Source organism: Rhinolophus sinicus, linkage group LG03 (assembly GCF_036562045.2).
Source record: "Rhinolophus sinicus isolate RSC01 linkage group LG03, ASM3656204v1, whole genome shotgun sequence".
Classification (NCBI taxonomy): Eukaryota; Metazoa; Chordata; class Mammalia; order Chiroptera; family Rhinolophidae; genus Rhinolophus; species Rhinolophus sinicus.
This window is the reverse complement of record NC_133753.1, coordinates 70033683-70056473: the sequence shown is the minus strand read 5'-3', so window position 1 is coordinate 70056473 and position 22791 is coordinate 70033683. Positions and strand designations below refer to the sequence as shown.

General features: G+C 40.2%; 1 protein-coding gene across 1 annotated transcript; it reads left to right on the top strand.

The window, feature by feature from the left end:
* Positions 1-3142: 3142 nt before the first annotated feature.
* Positions 3143-22156, top strand: LOC109458866 (transmembrane and coiled-coil domain-containing protein 5B). Its single transcript, XM_074326699.1, is given in 13 exon segments — positions 3143-3150; positions 4862-4888; positions 6577-6668; positions 6671-6725; positions 7034-7151; positions 7398-7448; positions 8010-8072; positions 9201-9257; positions 9746-9805; positions 10187-10251; positions 19544-19619; positions 20400-20443; positions 21958-22156. Coding segments are annotated over 13 exon segments (915 nt in total).
* Positions 22157-22791: the final 635 nt, after the last annotated feature.

Here is a 22791-nt window from a genome sequence, read left to right as displayed (position 1 = left end):
ACATGGTCCATACTTTTAAAAGTTTATGTACACACACACACACACACACACACACACACACACACACACATTTATATATTATATAAATATATATCCACAACTTCAAAATATGTTATATGGAGTCCGACAATTAAGTTTGCGAACTCATCCTAGAAAAAGTGCTACATACCTCATTGCTAAAAATCACCACAGTCACCTCAAAGTCCTCCCCTTGGGAAGCTGTGCACTGACACCAGAACCTAGTCTACTCTTCAAAGCAATTTTGGAACTCTTTTCCTGAAATGGCCATCAGAGCTGTTGTCATATTACCCTTGATGTCCAGAATGTCATCAAAATGTCTTCCTTTCAATATTTCCTTTATCTTCACGTAAAGAAAGAAGTCATTGGGGGCCAGATCAGGTGAGTAGGGAGGGTGTTCCAGTACACTTACTTGTTTAATGGCTAAAAACTCCCTCACAGACAGTGCTGTGTGAACTGGTGCATTGTCATGATGCAAGAGCCATGAATAGTTGGCGAAAAGTTCAGGTCATCTAACTTTTTCACACAGCCTTTTCAGCACTTTCAACTAGTAAACTTGGTTAATTGTTTGCCCAGTTGGTACAAATTCCTAATGAATAATCCCTCTGATACCAAAAAAGGTTAGCAACATCTTTGCAATAAAGTTCATGAACTTAACTGTAGGACCTCGTATGCCATAGAAAAATCAAAACACTTTACTAATTAGCCATGTATTAGTTAAGGGCTAATGGAGTTACTTGACAGGCCAAGAAAAATATATTTAATTACATATTTCTACTCTGCCTATGCCATTGGAAAAAAAAAAAAAAAAACTGTCTACTTACAACACCATTCACACACGAGATTTGGAAACAAAATGCTGTATCACCACAACTGGGTCAACCATGATCTGGCCATGATCTTGCCAATTGATTTTGGGCAAAGGTGCAAAACAATTCATGGAGAAAAGATAGTTTTTTTAATAAATGGTGCTGGAGCAATTAGACATTCATAGGTAAGAAAATGAATCACAACATAAACCCCACAACTTACACAAAAGTTAACTCAAAATGGATCAGATATTTAAATGCATAATTTATACTATAACATTTTTAGAAGAAAGCATAGGGGAAAGTTTTAGGGACATAGAGTTTGGTGACATGACATGAGTTCTAGACATACCAAGAAGATCGTGATCCAAAAAAAAAAAAAAAAATCTGTAAATTTACATTAAATTAAATTTTTTTTCTCTGTGAAAACTGTGTTAAAAGGATGAAAGAAAAAAAGCTACAGAATGGAAGGAAATATTTGCAAATAATATACCTGACAAGTGATTTGTATTTAAAATATATAAAGAATTCCCTAAACTCAACAGTAAAAAACAATCTTAGTAGAAAATGGGCAAAAAACATGAAGAGACATTTCACTAAAGAGAATGTACAGACAGGAATTGAGAATATAAAAATGTTCAACATCATTAATCATTAGGGAAATGCAAATTAAGACCATAATGAGCTATTACTGTAAATCTATTAAACTAACTAAAATAAATAATAATGGCAAGCCAACACCCATTCCTGATAAAAAGCTAAGTAGGAATAGAGGGAAACTTTCTCAACTTCATAAAGACTATCTACAAAAATATAGCAAACATCCTATTTAATGCTGAGAACGAGAAACTTTCCCACTAAGTTCAGTGCAAGGCACCAATAGCCCCTTTCACCATTCCTTTTCAACTTTGCACTGGAAGTCCTTGACAATGCAATAAGAAAAGAAAATGAAAGCTATACAGACTGGGAAGGAAGACATAAAACTACCTTTGTTTGCAAATGTTATCATCACATATGTAGAAAATTCAAGAGAATCAACAAAAATAAACTCCTGGAACTAATAAGCAATTTATAATAGCAAGGTAGCAGGATATAAGGTTAATATTCAGTCAATTGCTTTCCTTTATACCAACAATTAACAAGTGAAATTAGGAGCTTCAAATGTGGCATTTTTCTTCTTGATGTCAAAACCAAAAAGGAAAAATGGTCACTTTCAAATTGTACATTGTCTACCTGGGGCAATAACCTAAAAAGTATTCATTTTGGAAGATTTCATGGAGAGGGTAAACTTGTGTAATGTCTTTAAGGAAAGGAGAGAATATGTTCTTCATCAGTGATTCTCAACCAGAGGCAACTACTCTGGGACATTTAACAGAGGCTTTCAAGTTGCATCCCTGATGACTACACGTCAGCCTCCTGGGGAACATGGTCCTCTCTTGAGAATTCTGCTATAGTGTGTACTGTGCTGTTCTGAGAGTGTACTAATGGGAGTGCACCAATGATAGTCTCTCAGGTGTCCTGGAAGGAAAGGGAGAATAACACCTGTTCTAGATAAAGGGAGTGGAATGAGTCATTTATTCTAAAAAACATTCAGCATAGGCACGTGCAAAGGTATTATGAGATAGAAAAATTAAACATGTGTTGGATAATGGATGAAAATTTAGTACTTCTGCATGCCATATATTGTATTGTGAGCTTTACATATATGATTTTATTTAATCTACACCACAACTGTGTAAAGTTGAAATAATGCCTATCTCACAGGTCACAAGACTTGGGCTCAGAGAGATCAAGTAACTTGCCCAAGATAACACAACTGTGAAGTGCCAGGATAAAATGAAACTTAGGTGCTTTCTGTATCTAATGCGACCTACTTTCACTCTCCATTCCAGGGCCATTTCCCTCTTGAACAACTCCAGGGGGCACTGTTCCCATTGAATTCTGTGTAAATGGTGCCCCAGGAGCACAACTGGGGAGGAAAATCAAAAGGGCTTTAACGAAAACACACACTCTCAAGGGGTTCATACCCTAATTGTGGAATGAAGACCAGTGTGTATACATTCCTAAAAACAATATAAAACACCGAAAGAGGAGAACAGAGATTGGAGGGATTAATTCTGCCAGGATTGGGGGCTTGGTATCTGGGAAGGGGTTGGAGAAGCAGAATTTGAGCTGAACTGAGAAGAATGGAGAAGATTATGACAGATATTACCATGTGGCAAAGACGTTTTCATGAAGAGACAGAGTATGTCCTATAGGGCCTTCCCGGAGACTAGAGATGAGTACAATGTACCTGGGAAAGGTTAGACTTACTCATGGAGCAGTGAATTGAGTATAAAGGACAGAAGTGGACAGATTTGCAATCATTGATCTCTCTCCCATTCTGTATCCTGCCTCATCTTCTCAACATAGAGAGGAATCCAGAATTGCTTAGTGGAGTGACACTGATATGTAAAATCCCTTCTACTGTCCCAGTAACTTAAGACCTCAAAAAATAAAGAGGGAATTTTGAAGGAGTGGGCAGTAGAGTTGGGTCTCTGGACCTAACACTCCTATTTCCTCCTTCCTGCTCCACCGCCACATACTCCATCCTTGAAATATAAGGCCTTTCTTTCCCAATGTCTTGGCAGTGCCAGTTTGGGGAGAAGGGACTTGTTTTGCAGCCCCAAGAATCTAACTCAGTCAGAAGGAGGGCTTGCTTGGCTCTTAAATAAGACATCTCTCAGATTCTGCCTGGCAGCTCTCAGACTTTACTACCCCATACCTCTTGGATGCATGGTTTAGATTTGTATGCAGATGTTTGCACACATACCACACAGAGATCACGGAAGAAAAATTAGAGTGATCTCAATTACGACTAGGCCTAGGGATCTGGGAAATGAGGAACTGTGTTCCATAGAGCTTACTGCTATTTCAGAAGAGATTTATTCCATAGATCTTAATTGCTGGTTAGGAGGAGAATTAAGCTATCCTAATGTTCTGAACTCTGCTCCCACTCTGTCTACTGGGATGATGAGGAGTTGTTGCCACCCCACCCACCCCCACCCACTATGACACGCTGCCCCACCCAGCTAGAGATGACAGATCCAGCAATATGTGGAGAACTCAATCAGCAAGGAGATGCCTTTTCTGAAAGTTCTGACATTTAGGTGGAAATCTTGGGGGGAAAAGGAGAACTCTCAGTTGGGAAGAGACAGGTGAGCTCAGAGGACAGCATCCTAGGCTGGTATGCCTCGTGTGTAAAGAAAGTAAAGAACAGGAACATGCAGAGAGAACTATGAAAAGAGGAGGTGGAATAAGGAATTAAAACAAAAAGTTTCAAAGGGAAGAGAAAAGAAGAGCAGTGAGAATGGGAAAGGAGAAGCTTTGGTACTCAATTTTTCTTAGATTGGTCGTGGTTCTGAACTTTACTTTTGGTGCAATGGTTAGGAGATGCCATCCTTGAGAGACTCATGTCTGTTTCTTCCTTCTAGTAATTGTAGCCTGCTGTCCACATTGCTATTTCAGCTGCTATTTCAGGATCAACTTAGCCTGTAACATCTCGAGCTTGTTAGAAAGTAGGATGGCGCTAAGAAAAATCAGGCAGCTGACTTTTTGGTACCCTTTGACTCTTCTATTATTTTTCTCCCTAAGTTGCCCTAAAGGTCTGGGCTAGAAATAAAGTCTCAGTGTATTTGCCAAAAGACACAGGCTTGGGTACCCCTAGTACTTGCCGTGGGTCTCAGTAAATACAGGCCAAGAAGGAGAAAGGTAGCCAAAGTGGGAAAATTTGTGAAAACAAAAAGAATTATGTACTTTAGTAGGATTCATGTATGAGATTTTAAGTTAAAATGTGATCTGGCTTACTGAAATTCAGCAAAATATAGCAACTTATCCTGGAAAGTGACAGGGTCTAAGAGTCCTGGGTTTCTGTTTGGCTTTCTTGCCTGGACAAACCTTTTGCCAGCTCCTTCCTGGGCCAATTATTGTGTTGGACATTAGGGACTTTGTTTCCATAACAAATGTTTGACATTTTAGGGAATAGACAATGGAAGAAGTTGTCAGGACCCACTGGATGATGTGTAAGTAATGAAAACAATGAAAGAGTTCAGTAGAGTAGCTACTGTGGGAAGAGTCTACAGCAATTCAATAAGGAAGGAAATAATTGTGTGGGACATCATTTCCTCAAGCCTGGGGAGAAAAGATTTTTGGTTTCAGTTCTTTGGACTTCGTCATAATGGTGGGGTTTTCAGAGACAGCTAATGTCTCAAAAAGCCAATCAGTCTTATTTGGGGAAAAGATCCCGTCTCATCCCTGCCCCCACCCAGTTCATGTGCCTATTTGACTGGGTAGAAAAATATTCAACATCAACTCCTTAGGAGACTGTAATAAAAGGAGGCTAGAGTAATCCTCTCCCTTACAGATCTTTAAATGCTTTATAGGTGTAGCTTGGATTCTGCATACTCCGTAAAATTTTTAAAAATTGACATTCAGTATTATTTTATACTAGTTTCAGGTGTACAGCACATTGGTCAGACATCTATGCAATTTATGAAGAGATCCCCCCAATAAGTCCAGTACCATCCAGGCACCACACAGTTATTACAACATTAATGACAGTATTTCCCATGCTGCACTCCACATCCCTGTGACTATTTTGTAACTACCAATTATACTTCTTACTCCTTTTACCCCCTTCACCCACCTCCACAAACCCCTCCCATCAGGCAGCTATCACTCTGTTCTCTGTATCTATGAGTCTGTTTCTGTTTTGTTTATTCTGTTCTTTAGATTCCACATATAAGTGAAATCATATGGTATGTGTCTTTCTCAGTCTGACTCATTTCACTTAGCATAATACTCTCTAGGTCCATCTATGTTATCATATATGGTAAGATTTCATTCTTTTTGATGGCCAAGTAATATTTCATTGTATATATGTACCATGTCTTCTTTATCCAATCATCTATTGATGGGCACTTGGGTTGCTTCCATGTCTTGGCTATTGTAAATATTGCTGCAGTAAACATGGGGTGCATATATCTTCTTGAATTAGTGCTTTGGATTTCTTCAGATAAATACCCAGAAGTAGAATTGCTGGGTCATAAGGTAGTTCTACTTTTAATTTTTTGAGGAACCTCCACACTATTTTTCCATAATGGCACCAATTTGTAATCCCACCAACAACCACGAAGGTTCCCTTTTCTCCACATCCTCTCCAACATTTGTTATTTGCTGATTTATTGATGATAGCCATTCTGACAGGTGTGAGGTGATATCTCATTGTGGTTTTAATTTACATTTTTCTGATGATTAGTGACATTGAGCATCTTTTCATATATCGATTTGTCATCTGTTATGTCCTCTTGGAGAAATGTCTGTTCAGGTCCTCTGCCCATTTTTAAATTGGATTGTTTATTTTTTTGTTGTTAAGTTTTATGAGTTCTTTATAAATTTTGGCATATAAATTTTTTCAAAACAAGAAAGTTAGGATATAATTATTCACATAAAAATACATTTATCTTGCTTCATAAAAGATTTGTGTTTTAATGGGTTCCATTTATAATATAATTAAACTGTGATTTGAATCTAGGAATTTACTTCATACAAAATACTGTAGAAATTCATTTATCATGGAAAATTACAATGCAGTGCCAATTAGGCATAGTAACAACAAAAGATGGATCAATGAATGAGATTATGGGGAAAACCTTCTTAGGGTTCCTGTTTTCCTGTCTTAAGTTCAGTAATGAAGATGATTTTCCTGTAGGTGGGAGATGATGGAAATATAGGAATTAGAAGCAACAAAACAGAACCTCGACTACCTGAACTCAGACCTTGAAAAGGACATGCAGAGACTCGATGGGCAAATCAGGTTCTTTTCAGAAAAATTCAAGAAAAAGAAGGAACTATTCAAAGGTCAGGCTTTGCAGTGGGTGAGGGAAGGGCTTCTCATTTGAACGCCCCTGGGGATACACAGAAGGTGGGAGGAAGGTTGACTTCTTTGTCAGTGAATCTTGGCTTGTTATTGACATTCTGAAACGTGAACTGTGATGCCCTCAAAAGGCTCTATGTATAGATTTTTGCATTAAATCTCCACATTAGGTTGATGTTTTATTGCCACTGCATTGTCACCCTGGCTCCCTGAGACCTTGGCAGTAGCTTCCCAAGCTGGGGTCCCAGCTGCTTCCTTAGGACTGATCCACACCTGGGTGACTATTTTTCAGTCTGGAAAGAGAGATCGCCCTGTCGCTAGGAGGAGCCAAAGAACCGGAGGAGGGGAACCGTATCCCATCTGAGAAGGAGGAAGCCCTGAAGGACCTGGAATTAGAAACAGCAAAGCTGGTAAGGGGAGCATCCTAGAAAGGCTTGCAGTCTGCCGCTCTTTCCCAGGGGATCATCATTGTGTGGCCATGGCTTCTGTGTCTGTGGAAATCACAGCAGTTTAATGGCAGCTCTAGGAATGTAGCGCTCCACATGGTCTCTGTCCCCAGACCCTCCGTATGGATCCCCAGATCTTAATTCAGTGGCCCAGTCAGGGGGAAGGTACAGTGCAGGGCAGTTTGTCCACTTTCCCTATTTCTTTCACAGGAAAGAAGTAATGAGATTCTAAGCAGAAATGTGGTAGAGCTTCAGAAGAAGGTAAGGTGGGCCCTGGGTTTTCAAGGACCCAAGGATAAGGCTGCTCTTGGAAGGAGGCTCATTGCTTAGGAACCACGAGTCATCTGAACTCCTGAACTCTCCAGTCAGATGGGAGAAGGGGCAACCAGCAAAATCTGTGTGCTCCCTCCTCACTGCAGCCTTCTGAATCTCTCAGAACAAACTCTGATGAACACCACCATTTGTTCTCTGGGAATCACAGGTGGGCAGTATGAGAGCCACAGGACTATAGAGGGAGGAAAGATTTGTCCCTCCCTCGTCCAACCACTCTCCCCCATTTTCTCTTCCCTCCCTCCTCTTTCTCCCTGCCTCCTTGTGGTCTGCTGGCCTTGTTTCCACCGACTGTGAGAACAAGACGTCTGTCCAGCAAGCATGAAGTCAGCCAGCTTCCATAGGGAGAAGGAACCACTTTTCTCTCAAGCTTCTATCTGGGATCTAAATTCATTAAACATCATTCTGCAGCCCTGAGACCCCCACATCTGCCACTCTCCCAGGTTTTCATGTCTGTGCCTTTTTCAGTTTATGATTTGGGGGATATTTCAGATTTCACGGAGATTTAAGAACCTTGATAAAGGAAGACCAAAGCAGATGTTGGCAGAATTGACGGTGAGTAGAAAAATAAACCCAGAGATTTTCTGGGAGATACTGTGTCAATTCTAGGTTTGGGGAGGAACTGCTTTCAAGGACTCCCCCAGGCGAGGGAGGTCTGTGTGTTTATTGTAGGTGAGCCGAAGTCCTTTGTTCCCTCTACTTTACCCCATGGCTGTAGGGTTTCCATAACAGTATTAGTCACACTGGGGGCAGAGGTGACTGCAATGATGAGAAAGTGGATGGAATAGCTCCAGAGACCTCATGTCCATCAGGCAACAGAACAAAGGGACCTGCCCCCTGGGGCCTGCCCTCAAGAAGTTTATGGTCTAAGTGATACATAAATGCAGATATTCTTGGAGGAAGAGAACACTAACTTCCACAGTTATACTGGGATGTGTCAACCATCTTATCTGCTTTTCCAACCCACGACCAAGGAAGTTTCTTGTTTGTTGTTTTTGTTTTGTTTTGTTTTTGTTTTTTAATTTATCTTTTTCTTCTACTGGAAGGTAAATCCAATGAGGACAGGAATTTTTGTCTATGTTTTCACTCCTATTTCTCCACTGCCTGACACATAGCAGATGCCTAGTAAATATTTGTGGAATGAATGAATGAATGAATTGGATGTCTAACAGAGGGCAGAAACCCTATTGGGAAGCTCTCTGCAGATTATGTGGCAAATATGGCAATTTGGCCAATCCCACCATGTCAGATCCCTGCTGTCTTGTTTATCTCAGAAAAAGAGGCACAGGGGTTTTGTTTTGCTCCGTGACTCAGATGGTATGTGAGTGCACCCTATGGAATATAAGAGAGGAACAGGCTGCTGAACTTTGGTCAGTCAACTGGAAGGAGGCGGATGGTGATGCCCCCTGACTCGGCAGTCAGGCCACCAAGGCTAAAATGTCAGCTCTGCCATGATGTGACTTTGAAACAAGTTGTGCACTTAACTTCTCCTTACCTTTGTCTCCTCATCTGCAAAATGGGGTTTATAACAGTGCCCACCCCAGACTGTTATACTGTGTCCTTGATATGCGATAGAAATTATTATCGTGATCTTTGCTGATTTGAAGAGAGGGTTAGCATCACCCATTTGCTTTCCACAAAGAATGCTACTAACTTTCTGCTTTCACTCACTGTCTTCCACAGGTGAGACTCCAAACATCAACCAAGTCCTGTGCAAAGCAAGAGAAGGAATTAGTCAAGGTAGAGACAGTACCTTCTCTACTGAGGGTCTGTCCAGGATATTAAGGGGAGAAGACCCAAAGGTCCTAGGGACAGAACAGCTTGAGGCATGGGAGGGGGAAGAGCAAGAACCTCTGGCAAATACATTTCTGATTCACATGCAGGTAAAGAGAAAGAAAGCTCATATTAAAAGTACCAGTCTCTCTATTTCTTAAACAACCCTCTACCTCAAATCTCACATACTATTGTTGAATCCCAAACCTAAGTGCCCTGAAAGATCTGACGTTTCACCTGAGAGGCATATGACAACCTGGGGAATTTCCTTTGCTCAAAATTAGACCCTGTTGAAGGATGATGAGATCACTGCTTTGTGATGTGGGTACTTTCCCCTTCAAGTAAGACGTTGCTAGGTAACCAGTCAAACATCCAATGCACCAGTTAGGGTCTCAGGGAACAGCCAACATTGGTTCTGATTTAACTCATGAGATTTGTTTTTATTTTCTTTCTAGATAGAGAGTGACTACCAATCTGTGTATGAGCTCTGTGAGGACCAGGCCCACTACATAAAGGTACACTGCCTCTGGGGGAAAGTAAGTAGTGGCCTAATTTCTCCAAGGCCATGCGTTCCTTGGTTTCTTATTAGGTGAAAATCTGCCCCTGGGCAAAAACGAAAATGCCTTTTAAACAACAGCAACAACAACACAGTTGTTTATTAAAGATTTACTTCGTACCAGGTACAGGCACATAGGGTATTTTTAAACACTCAAAATATGGTACTTTTCTCAATCATTTTGTCCCATAACTCTATGGGGGTGATACTCTATGGGGGTGATACTGTTATGATCAAGAGGACATATACTACGGTTTAAAAGAGTTAGGGAATGCTCTCTAAGAAAGTGGAAAGTCTTGATTCTGACAATTTTTTTTTTTTTTTAAATTTCCATGGGAAGAAATACCAGGAAATCCTGAGGCAGATGGAAAAGGAAAAGGAGGTGCTGCTTCTTGAAAAAGAAGTGTAAGTTTGGAAAAATGACCTCCCTGATGGACTGAAGTGACAGTCCCCAGGTGGGTTTTGAAAGGCAAAGTACTTCTCAGACCAGTTTGTGTCACTGTAAATTGGCCCCCAGCAAATCAGCCTCCACTCCAGGATCTAGATGGGAAAATCATCAGCACTCAGGCTTCTCTCTTGCATTTCTCATCGATCAGGGTTTAAAAGGTCTCTTTTTTTATGTTCTCTTCATGTGTCCTCAGTTGATTTATTCTTAAAAACTGGCTCAGGCTAGGTTCAAAGAGGAAGGATTCTAATAAAAAGAGGTCAGGAAATTACAAAAAATGATGGTGTGAGGTGACCCTCTGTAAAGCTCCCCTGGAATTTACAACTAATCGAACAGCAATAACTCCACAAAGGACTTCCTGCACAGCAGACAGGCAAGACGAAGAGGCCCACTACTGAATTCACCTAAAGGTGGGCAAATCGCATGAGCTGAGGAGGAGGGAAGGGAGAAATGAGGAGACGGAACCACGCAGGCACAGGATGCAGACCTAGCTCAGTGCGCCGAGCTCGCTGCTTCCCAGAACTACCGCAGCTGCTGGAGAGGGAAGAACTCGGACTGCTAGGGCTCCGCTTATGGCCCACAGGGCTAAGGGGGCAGCATATAACATGGCTGAATCCAACGCTCACGGCAGAGACCTCGGAGAAAAGACTGAGGGAAGAAGGCTGAAAACGGTGGTGTAAACCCTCACTGCCGAGCAGAGAACGGAAGCCTTCGGCACTGAGACTACCGTCCCCTCCCCACCCTCCCAGAGCTCACCCCGCCCCCACGTGCCCGGTGCTAGAAGTGGAACAGTAGCAGTGTCAGATCAAAAGAACAGAATATTTGCTGTTCTGAGAACTGTGGACCACATACACAAATTTGCAGCCCAACTAGTTCTGGCAAAGGGGAGGGAGCTATGGAAGCAGGACTGGCTGTGGTGGTGGACGCCACCATTGCTCTGGGTCACCTCTCACAACTCACCCCGCCCCTGAACCCACCTATCTGGGCGGATCCCTGAAGGAGTAAACAGAACTGCTGAAACATATGGGCTCTGAATCTGGTGCTTTGGAACTTCAAAAGCTCTCCGCATTCCCACACGGACACTGCGCCCTGTGACCCAGGAGAACTATTAACAGAGGAGAAGCCCGTCTCCCAGGGAATTCTCCCATTGTGTGAGAAGCTGGAATAGTGCAGAGAAAGCATAGCACTACCGTGTGAGAGAGAACAAAAGGCTGCAGTCGGAGAGAAAATAAAACAGTACTGAAAAACAAAAGAAAGACCTCTTCCTATCCTGTTGCAGAAGCCACTCCTGTAGATGTCGAGGAAGAGAAATAATAAATCAGTAATTGCCATGAATAACCAAGGCAACAAAACAGTTCAGAAAGAAAGTGAAAAGTCTCCAGAAAAGGAACTTCAAGATATGGAAATATGTGACTTAAATGACAGAGAATTCAAGATTGCAGTTCTGAAAAAACTCAACGAGATGCAAGAAAACACAGAAAGGCAGTTTAATGAACTCAGAAACACAATCAAAGAACAACATGAGCATTTTACGAAAGAGATTGAAATTTTAAAAAAGAACCAAATAGAATTTCTGGAGATTAAAAACTCAATAGAAGAAATTAAGAATGAAATAACCAGCTTAGGTAGTAGAGTTGACCAGATGGAGGAAAGAATCAGTGACATCGAAGATAGAAACCTGGAAATTACACAGATGGAAGAAGAAAGAGACTTGAGACTTAAAAGAAATGAAAAAATTCTACAAAAACTTTCTCACTCCATCAGAAAGAACAATATAAGAATAATGGGCATACCAGAAGGAGAAGAAAGAGAGAAGGGAACAGAGAATATATTCAAACAAATTGTTGATGAGAACTTCCCAAACTTGTGGACAGAACTGGATCCTCGAATCCAAGAAGCAAATAGAACACCTAATTACCTCAATCCCAACAGGCCTTCTCCAAGGCACATTGTATTGAAGCTGTCTAAAATCAACGACAAAGAAAGAATCCTCAAGGCAGCCAGGGAAAAGAAGACAGTAACCTACAAAGGAAAGCCCATTAGATTATCATCAGATTTTTCAGCAGAAACTCTACAAGCCAGGAGGGAGTGGAACCAAATATTCAAACTATTGAAAGAGAGAAATTATGAGCCAAGAATAATATATCCAGCAAAGATATCCTTTAGATATGAAGGAGGAATAAAGACCTTTCCAGACATACAGAAGCTGAGAGAATTTTCTAATACACGACCTGCACTACAAGAAATACTAAAGGAGGCTATTCGACCACCATCAACAGGGACAATTTGTGGCAAGCAAAACATAAAAAAGGGGGAGAGTAAAGGCCTGAACTGGAATATGGGAATGGAGAAAGTAAGCATGCTGAAGAAAATGGAATACTCTAAATATCAAACTTTCTTTTACATAAACTTAAGGGTAACCACTCAAAAAAAATCCAGAACTGAAATATATACTGTAATAAAAGAAGAAACAGAGGGAAACATCATAGAACACCACCACACAGAAATAATAGTCAACAACAAAGAGGCAAAGAAACAATGGAGACACAGCCTTACCAGAAAACTAAAGATAGAATGACAGGAAATCCTCACATATCAATAATCACCCTAAATGTAAATGGACTGAACTCACAAACAAAAAGGCACAGAGTAGCAGATTGGATCAAAAAACTAAACCCAACCATATGCTGTCTCCAAGAGACACATATCAGCTACAAGGACAAGCATAGACTCAAAGTGAAAGGGTGGAAATTGACACTCCAAGCAAATGGTACCCAGAGAAAATCAGGTGTAGCCATAATGATATCAGATGAAACAGACTTCAGGATGAAAAAGATAACAAGAGACAAAGATGGACATTTCATAATGGTAAAGGGGACTATACAACAAGAAGACATAACAGTCATCAATATTTATGCCCCAATCAGGGAGCACCGAAATATACCAAGCAACTACTAACAGAACTAAAGGGAGAAATTGACCAAAACACAATTATACTAGGGGACTTAAATACATCATTGACAGCTATGGATAGATCATCCAAACAGAAAATAAATAACGAAATAGCAGCCCTAAATGACACATTAGATGAAATGGACATAATTGACATATATAGAGCACTTCATCCTAAAACATCAGACTATACATTCTTTTCTAGTGTACATGGAACATTCTCAAGGATAGACCATATATTGGGACATAAAATCAGCCTCAGCAAATTTAAGAAGATTGAAATCATACCAAGCATATTCTCTGATCACAAGGCTTTGAAATTGGATATCAACTGCAGAAAGAAAGCAGGAAAAAACACAAATACATGGAGATGAAACAAGATACTTTTAAAGAACGTCTGGGTCAAAGAAGAAATTAGAAGAGAGATCAAAAGATACATAGAAGCAAATGACAATGAAAATACATCCTACCAAAATTTTTGGGATGCAGCAAAAGCAGTTTTAAGAGGGAAATTTATATCATTACAGGCCTATCTCAAGAAACAAGAAAAATCCCAAATAAATAACCTCATGTTACACCTTAAAGAACTAGAAAAAGAAGAACAAGTGAAACCCAAGGTCAGCAGAAGAAAGGAAATAACAAAAATCAGAGCAGAATTAAATGAAATAGAGAACAAAAAGACAATAGAAAAAATTAATGTGACAAAGAGCTGGTTCTTTGAAAAGATTAACAAAATTGACAAACCCTTGGCTAGACTCACTAAGATAAAAAGAGAGAAGACACTAATTAACAAAATCAGAAATGAAAAAGGGGAAGTTATCACGGACACCACAGAAATACAAAGGATCATCCAAGAATACTATGAAGGACTATATGCCACCAAATTCAATAACCTAGAAGAAATGGACAAGTTCTTAGAAACATATAGCCTTCCAAGGCTGAACCATGAAGAACTGGAAAATCTAAACAGACCGATCACCAGTAACGAAATTGAATCAGTCATCCAAAACCTTCCCAAAAGCAAAAGTCCGGGACCAGATGGCTTCACTAGTGAATTCTACCAAACCTTCAAAGAGGATCTAATACCAATCCTGCTCAAACTCTTCCAAAAATTGAAGAAGAGACAGTACTCCCTAACTCATTTTATGAGGCCAACATTACCCTGATACCAAAACCTGGTAAGCACAACACAAAAAAAGAAAACTACAGACCAATATCTCTGATGAATACAGATGGAAAATCCTAAACAAAATTCTAGCAAATCGAATACAATAATGCATTAAAAAGATTATTCATCACGACCAAGTGGGATTCATCCCCGGGGTACAAGGATGGTTCAACATTCGCAAATCCATCAATGTGATACATCACATAAACAAAATAAAGGACAAAAATCATATGATTATATTAATTGATGCAGAAAAAGCATTTGACAAAATACAACATCCATTTATGATTAAAACACTTAATAAAATAGGTATAGAAGGAAAATACCTTAACATAATAAAGGCCATATATGACAAGCTCTCAGCTAATCTCATAATTAATGGTGAAAAACTGAAGCCCTTTGCTCTACGTTCAGGAACAAGACAGGGCTGTTCCCTATCACCTCTGCTTTTCAACATAGTGGTGGAAGTCCTTGCCAGAGCAATCAGGCAAGAGAAAGAAATATAAGGCATCCAAATTGGGAATGAAGAAGTTAAATTATCACTCTTTGCAGATGACATGATGTTATATATAGAAAACCCTAAAGACTCCACCAAAAAGCTATTAGAAACAATCAACGAATACAGTAAAGTTGCTGGCTACAAAAGCAACGTACAAAAGTCCATTGCTTTCCTATATACTAACAATGAAATCTCAGAAAAAGAAGTACAAAAAACAATTCCTTTTGCAATTGCAGGAAAAAGAATAAAATACCAAGGAATAAACTGAACCAAGGATGTGAAAGACCGATATGCTGAAAACTATAAGACATTTTTGAAAGAAATTGAAGAAGACACAAAGAAATGGAAAGACATTCCATGCTCATGGATTGGAAGAATCAACATAGTTAAAATGGCTATATTACCCAAAGCAATATACAGATTTAATGCAATCCCCATCAAAATCCCAATGGCATTTTTTAAAGAAATAGAACAAAAAATTATCAGATTTGTTTGGAACCACAAAAGACCCCGAATAGCCAAAGCAATCTTAAGAAAAAAGAACAATACTGGAGGTATCACACTTCCTGACTTTAGCTTGTACTATAGGGCTAAAATAACCAAAACAGCATATTGGCAGAAAAACAGACACATAGACCAATGGAATAGAATTGAGAACCCAGAAATAAAACCACATAAATATGGACAGATAATTTTTGACAAAGAAGCTAAAAACATACAATGGAGGAAAGACAACCTCTTCAATAAATGGTGCTGGGAGAATTGGATAGCCACGTGCAAAAGAATGAAACTGGACTGCTATTTGTCACCATGTACCAAAATTAATTCAAAATGGATCAAAGACTTAAGCATAAGACCTGACACAATAAACTGCATAGAAGAAAACATAGGTACTAAACTTATGGACCTTGGGTTCAAAGAGCATTTTATGAATTTGACTCCAAAGGCAATGGAAGTAAAAGCTAAAATAAACGAATGGGACTATATGAAACTTAAAAGCTTCTGCACAGCAAAAGAAACCATCGACAAAATAAAGAGGCAACCAACTGAATGGGAGAAGATTTTTGCAAACAGTGCCTCCGATAAGGGCTAATATCCAAAATATACAAGGAACTCATGAAACTCAACAACAGAAAAACAAACAACCCAATTGAAAAATGGGCAGAGGACCTGAAGAGACATTTCTCCAAACAGGACATACAAATGGCAAATAGACATATGAAAAATGCTCAACATCACTAATCATCAGAGAAATGCAAATCAAAACCACAATGAGATATCACCTCACCCCAGTCAGAATGGCTATCATCAACAAGACAAATAGTAACAAGCGTTGGAGAGGCTGTGGAGAAAAGGAACCCTCATACACTGTTGGTGGGAATGCAGACTGGTGCAGCCATTATGAAGGCAGTGTGGAAGTTCCTCAAAAAATTACGAATAGAATTACCATATGACCCAGCAATCCCTCTCCTGGGTATGTACCCAAAAAATCTGAAAACATTTATCCATAAAGACACGTGTGCTCCAATGTTCATTGCAGCTTTGTTTACGGTGGCCAAGACATGGAAACTACCAAAATGTCCTTCGATAGATGAATGGATAAAGAAGTTGTGGTATATATACACAATGGAATATTATTCGACGGTAAAAAAAGATGATATAGGAACATTTGTGACAACATGGATGGATCTTGAGCGTATAATGCTAAGTGAAATAAGTCAGACAGAAAAAGCAGAGAACCATATAATTTCACTGATATGTGGTATATAAAACTGAAAACAACAAAAGAACAAGACAAACAAATGAGAAACAGAAACTCATAGACACAGACAATAGTTTAGTGGTTACCAAAGGGTAAGGGGGGAGGGGTGTGGGATACGAGGGTAAGGGGGATCAAATATATGGTGATGGAAGGAGAACTGACTCTGGGTGGTGAACACACAATGGGATTTATAAATGATGTAATACAGAATTGTACATCTGAAATCTATGTAATTTTAGTAACAATTGTCACCCCAATAAATTTTTAAAAAATGCAAATTACAAAAAAAAAAAGAGGTCAGAAGACTCAGCAATGCTTCTCCGCACATCTGTGCTGTCCACTTTCCCATATTGCCTGGGGGCCTCAGGGATGCCCTTTTATGTATGCTCTGTATCTAGAGACTTATCGATGGCTCAGAAATTGGCACACCTGCCTTTTGTTTGTTTATACTTCTAAATTGTATTATGTAGCATATTGTATAACATACATAGAGTGTACAAATCTTAAGTATATAGTTTGGCAAGTTTTTATACATATACATCCATGTGTTGACATGATTCACATCAAGATATGCCCTGTTTCCCCGAAAATAAGACCTAGCTGGACAATCAGCTCTAATGTATCTTTTGGAGAAAAAATTAATATAAGACCGAGCCTTAATATAATATAATATAATGTTAATATAATACCGGGTCTTATGTTAATTTTTGCTCCAAAAGACGCTTTAGAGCTGATTGTCCAGCTAGGTCTTATTTTCGGGGAAATACGGTAGAACAATTTGAGTACCCCAGGTGGATCCCTGTGCACTCCTCTCAGTTAATTCTTGCAAAGGTAACTATTCTGACTTATATCACTTTTTTAATTGATTTTGTCTGTTCTTGAACTTTCTCTAAATTCAGTATGTTCTCTTTTGTGAGTCTCTCACTGAGATTCATTTATGTTACTGCATGTGGCTACGTTTTGTCTTTTTTGTGGCTGTATAGTATTCCACTGTATAAATATGGCACAATTTACCTATTTTACTATTGATGAACATTTTGGTTATTTCCACTTTGGGGCTATTCAAATAAAACTGCTACAAATATTCTTATGTATGTCTTTTGGACATATCCACTCATTTTTCTTGGGTATATACCAAAGAGTGGAATACTGGGTCATGCGCTATGTATCTTTGGCTTTATTAGATAAAGCCAAACAATTTTCCAAAGTTGCTGTACCAGTATCTCCCCCCATGAGAAATGTATACGGGTTTTAGTTACTCTACATCCTCACTTTTACTTGATATTTAGTCTTTTTAATTTTAACCATACTGGCAAGAGTATAGTGATATCCAATTTTGATTTTAATAATGCATTTTGTTACACGTTGCTAAAGATGATGTATTATTTTCAAATGCTTATTGGAAATTTGAATATCCTCTTCTGTGACATGTCTTTTGCCTGTATTTGGGAGATGGTCAGTCTTTTTCCTATTGATTTGTGGTTCCTCATATATATTTTTTGATAAGGTCATTTATCATGTATAGGTATTACAGTCTACTCTATGCCTCTCATTTTTTAGTCTCTTAATGGAATCTATTGAAAACAATTATTTTTAATTTTAAGGAAGTATAATCCATCAAATTTATCAATTCGTTTTTGCTTAGTGCTTTCTTTGAGTCATAAAATTATTCTCCTATGCTTTCCCCTACAATTATTGTATTGTTTTACATTTTACACTTATATCCATCTGCAATTTATTTTTTCTGTGGTGTGAGGAAGAGATCAAGATCCATTTGTTTTGGCAGGGGAGGTGGGGGATGGATAAACATTTGACCCAGCACCATTTATTGAAGAAACCATGAATTTTCAATGGTGCCTTGTGTTATAAGTCAAGTGACCCTATAAGTCAGGTGTGAATCTGTTTGTGGATACTTTGTTCTATACCATTAGTCTATATCTCTATCCTTGTGCCAATACGACACTGTTTTAATTACTAATTACAATTAGTCTTGATATATGGTAGCTTAAGTTCTGCAACTTTTTGTTCTTTAAGATTATCTTGACTATTGTTGGCCATTTGAAGTTCCATATAAATTTTTAATAAATTTTTCAGTTTCTACAAGAACACCTTCTTGGAATCTGTAACACGTCTCCCTTTCTTGCCCTGTTTGATGATCTCCATGAAAAGACTGAGTAAGCTCTTCTGGGTCTGACCCTCTGGCAGGAAACTGTTCTAAACGCTGGACAACAAAACAAATGAACTGAACAATCCGAAGGCACTGGAGAGTGAATAAAAGCAGGCAGATCCTGGAGGGGAGCTGACACTTGGAAGAAGGGAATAGCAGGGGGTGATCCCCCCATTTTTGTCACTATCAGCCTGAGGGCAGGCTAAACTTGGCAGCCAAAACACTGGGAGGAAACCTGTCGTCTTTCTGAGCTAATAAAATAGAGGACAGATTTCGGGATAGTCAAAGCTCTTGGATAAAAAGAGCCAGAGATGGAGAGTCTCACATTTCGTGTCTAAACTGCCCAAATCGCAAGCTGACCTCTAAACCATGCCCGCTCAGGGCAGTCTGTGAGTAGCTCAGCTGAGGATATCAGACCTGACCTGAGATTTGAACTGCCACCGAGAGATAGACTTTCTGCAGTTTTAATTCAACATCAGGGTTAGGTCAGGGCTACTCTTCATTGATTCTTTTCTCTTGAGATTGGAACACATTTTTCTGGTTCTCTGTATGCTGAGCCATTATGAATTTTGAATGTTAAGCACTGTGAATATTATCAAGTATCCAGGACATAATCATAAATTGTGCATGACTTATAAACGCTCCTTTTAATCAGCCCCTCAGATTACGTTACATAATTCTTAGATCTGATCTTTTTTATCCAGATTGAAAGCCCAAAACAACTCCTCCCAAGTAGAGAAACCTGGGTCTGTTCTGGTGGAGACCATTCGAAACAACATGGTACGTCTTCCTTATCCCAAATTGGAGTTTTCCTCTACCCTTTCCTCTCCTGCCCCCCACTCTCTTTTTTAATAACTCTAGAGTTAGGAACTAATGAGGTTCAGTACAGTCCCCAACTCCATGGCAGCTATGCAGTGGGACAGCCAGGATTCAAACCCAGGCAGCCTGACTCCTGGTGAGACAGGTTAGTTAGTATGTTGCTAGGTAGACAGGGAGGTCCCTGGTGGAATAAACAAAGACAGCCATATCCTAAAACTCTAGGTTTTAAAATCACTCCTTCGCTCCAGGACAAAATGTAACAGTGACTTGAAGTTAATCACAAAATTCCTTTTGGCCTGACAAACAGAACAGATCTGATAGATAAGAGTGGGTTATTTTGCTAATTCCTTCAGGGCAAGCAGAACAAACCTGGTAAACGAATTTCATTAGAAGGCGCCAGCTCCGCTTCCCCAAGCAGGCAAGGGAAGGTATAAAAGTAAGAGCTTTTGACTCAGTCAATGGGCACCCCTATTCGGGACCCCCTCCTCCTCGGGAGCTCTGATCCTTTGCTTTCAATAAACTATCCTCTTCTTAAAACTCTGCCTCTCCTGGGCTCGTGTTTCCATTCTTCGGTCTCAGAGACAGGATCCCGGCACCCACTCGCTCAAAAGTCCACTGCATGATTTGGGGACTCACAGAGAAATATTCGTACCTCACTGGGTCTAAGCTCTTAGCCACCCTGCCAGACTGCTGTGTGAACACATGGACAGGCACAGCTATGGCTTTTATTGCTTCCCACAGGACAGGACCATCACCAAGAAACAGAAGAGAATCTTTTGGTACCGGTAAGTGGTAGAATCTTTTTTTGTTGTGCTTGTTTCTTTCCCATAGTTTAGGCCTCATTCACTCTGTAGATGTGAATGGCTTGATAAGGGCAAAAGGAATAAGGATAAACACATCCACCAACCAGAAAATATCAGGCAGCCTCAGATATCTCCCAACCCTTCCTTCCTTCCTTTTTCTCAACACCACAGTTAGTCAAGACTTGGTCATTGAAGAAAGTGGCTATGTCTGGGAAGTTCAAGATGAAGGCTGCAGGTTGTATTTCACTGTCACTTTCCATCCTTATGATGCCGGGTATGGCCCCTTCCTATGTTTCAGTCCTGAACCTGATAATCTCTGCTATACGCTTTGCTGGGAAGAAAGTTGAGGGTGCCTTAATTTTTTTAGTTCTTTTACTGCAAGCTGTAAAATTTTAGGAAAAAAAAAAAATCACTCAAACTCTGTGCCTTTAAAAAAATAATTGAAACAAGAAGATTGACTATAAAATGCTACATGTGGCACTTTAATGAAAAGAGTCACTTTATGACATTTTGATATAGTTGAAGACTGAAAAAACCAGTTTTCAGGGTGGAACTTTCTTGGGTGCACACAAGAAAACACACACACACACACACACACACACACCTTTTATAGTTTCAGTTGGTCTCTTTTGGCATTTGATGTTTAGAAAAGGCCAAGCCTAATCATTTTCCCTGGGTGTTAATGTCAGAGCTGGCCAGTCTTATTTCAAATTCTAGAAGTGCTTGCTATTGTGGACCTCAAGAGGGCCACTGGTTGTGAGACTCCCAAGTGTGATGGTCACGGACATTTTCTGACATCCCCACAAGGCCTCCCCCATGTATAGTACCTGGAGAGTCTTCTCTTTGCACCTCTCACTTTTCTATGTGGACATCTGTTGTGCAGGGAGGCCTGCGGGGTCTCTGCTCCCGCTCCCCATACAAGAACGCAGGATATGGTGAGGCCAAAAAGGAACACCCACGGAGCCATAGGTAGGGGAGTCATACCACTACGGTCTCACTGGAGGCTGGGTTCACTGGACGTGCGACCTGCTGTCCGTTTTGTCTGCAACCCACTGACGACTCTCTTTCACTCTCCTCCACTCTCCTCTCTCTGCTAGCGTAGCCACAGCAGTTATATTGTGGCCAATGGCTCACTGGTTACAGCTGACGGCCAACTAGCCACAGCTGATGGCCATGCAATCACAGTTGGCCATTTACTACCTGAGCCAGCACCTGTTTATGTGAGTCTGAGAGCCTGGAAACTGCTTTCTGGGGCTCTGCCCCCACAACATCTATGCGGTTGGAGGGCTTAAATGTCAAGAGAACTGGATCCAATTCCTAACCACTACATCAATCTTCTTCCGTTATCACCTGTCTCCTATCCTTACCTTCTGTGTCTCCGTTCCCCACTTCCCCATCAGTTTTGCTTGAAGTAAGTTATTCGCCAGTCATTTATGAGTGGGAGGCTCCCCTCCTCCTACCGGATCTCTTTCCTAATGATGAATGTCCCTTTGCAGGCATTTCCAGTGTCTTGTCTTCATGGTCATGATCGGCGTTAGGCTGCTGGGTTACGTGCTTTTCCACCTGCAGTACATAAACCCAGACCTCCTCGTGGATGTGCTTCCCCTGATGGTGAGCAGGGACACCTTGCACAGGCTGAGGGACATCTTATTACCCTTCCTCACCCTCGAGGTGGAAGAAGTTCTACCACACTAGTTTTGGGTGACCTGGGGGCTTCTCCTGGTGCCTTAGTGGAGAGGGGACATGGCTTTGCTCTGTGTGGGGGATGGGCCAGGAAGGATGTGGAAGCCTGGACTCAGAGCTGCTACTCACACGCCTGACCTCTTCATTTGATCCTCTTCCCTTGCTTTCCCTCTGGAGTGTATCCCTTTCCAATAAAGAATATATTTGACCAGAGTTCATGTGTTTCTGAATTTCGTCTGTGAGTCATGGGGCCTCACTAGGGACCACCCTGTGATGTTAAGAAAAGCTGCACTTAAAGTGAGATAAAATATACTCCCCCAGGACTTCTATTCTCTGCTACATACTGACAAAAAAAAAAAAAGAAAGAAAGAAAAAAAGAAAAAAGTAGAGAAAAAAATTCTGGCTTAATTTGTTCGATTCTCTACTCACTCTGGGATGTGCACAAAGGACATTCAATTGAGGAGCCACTGGGCAGTAATAAAGCTTGCTTCTGTCTAATATTTCACTAACACACTAACCTTCCTAAAGCTCTTTTATTTTATACAATGCTGTATCATATAGCAGTGGGATGTCCTGAAAAGCTGGGCTTTCTCACGTACGTAGATGGTTCCTCTCGTCAATTGAGAAGAAAATTACGCTAAAATCTA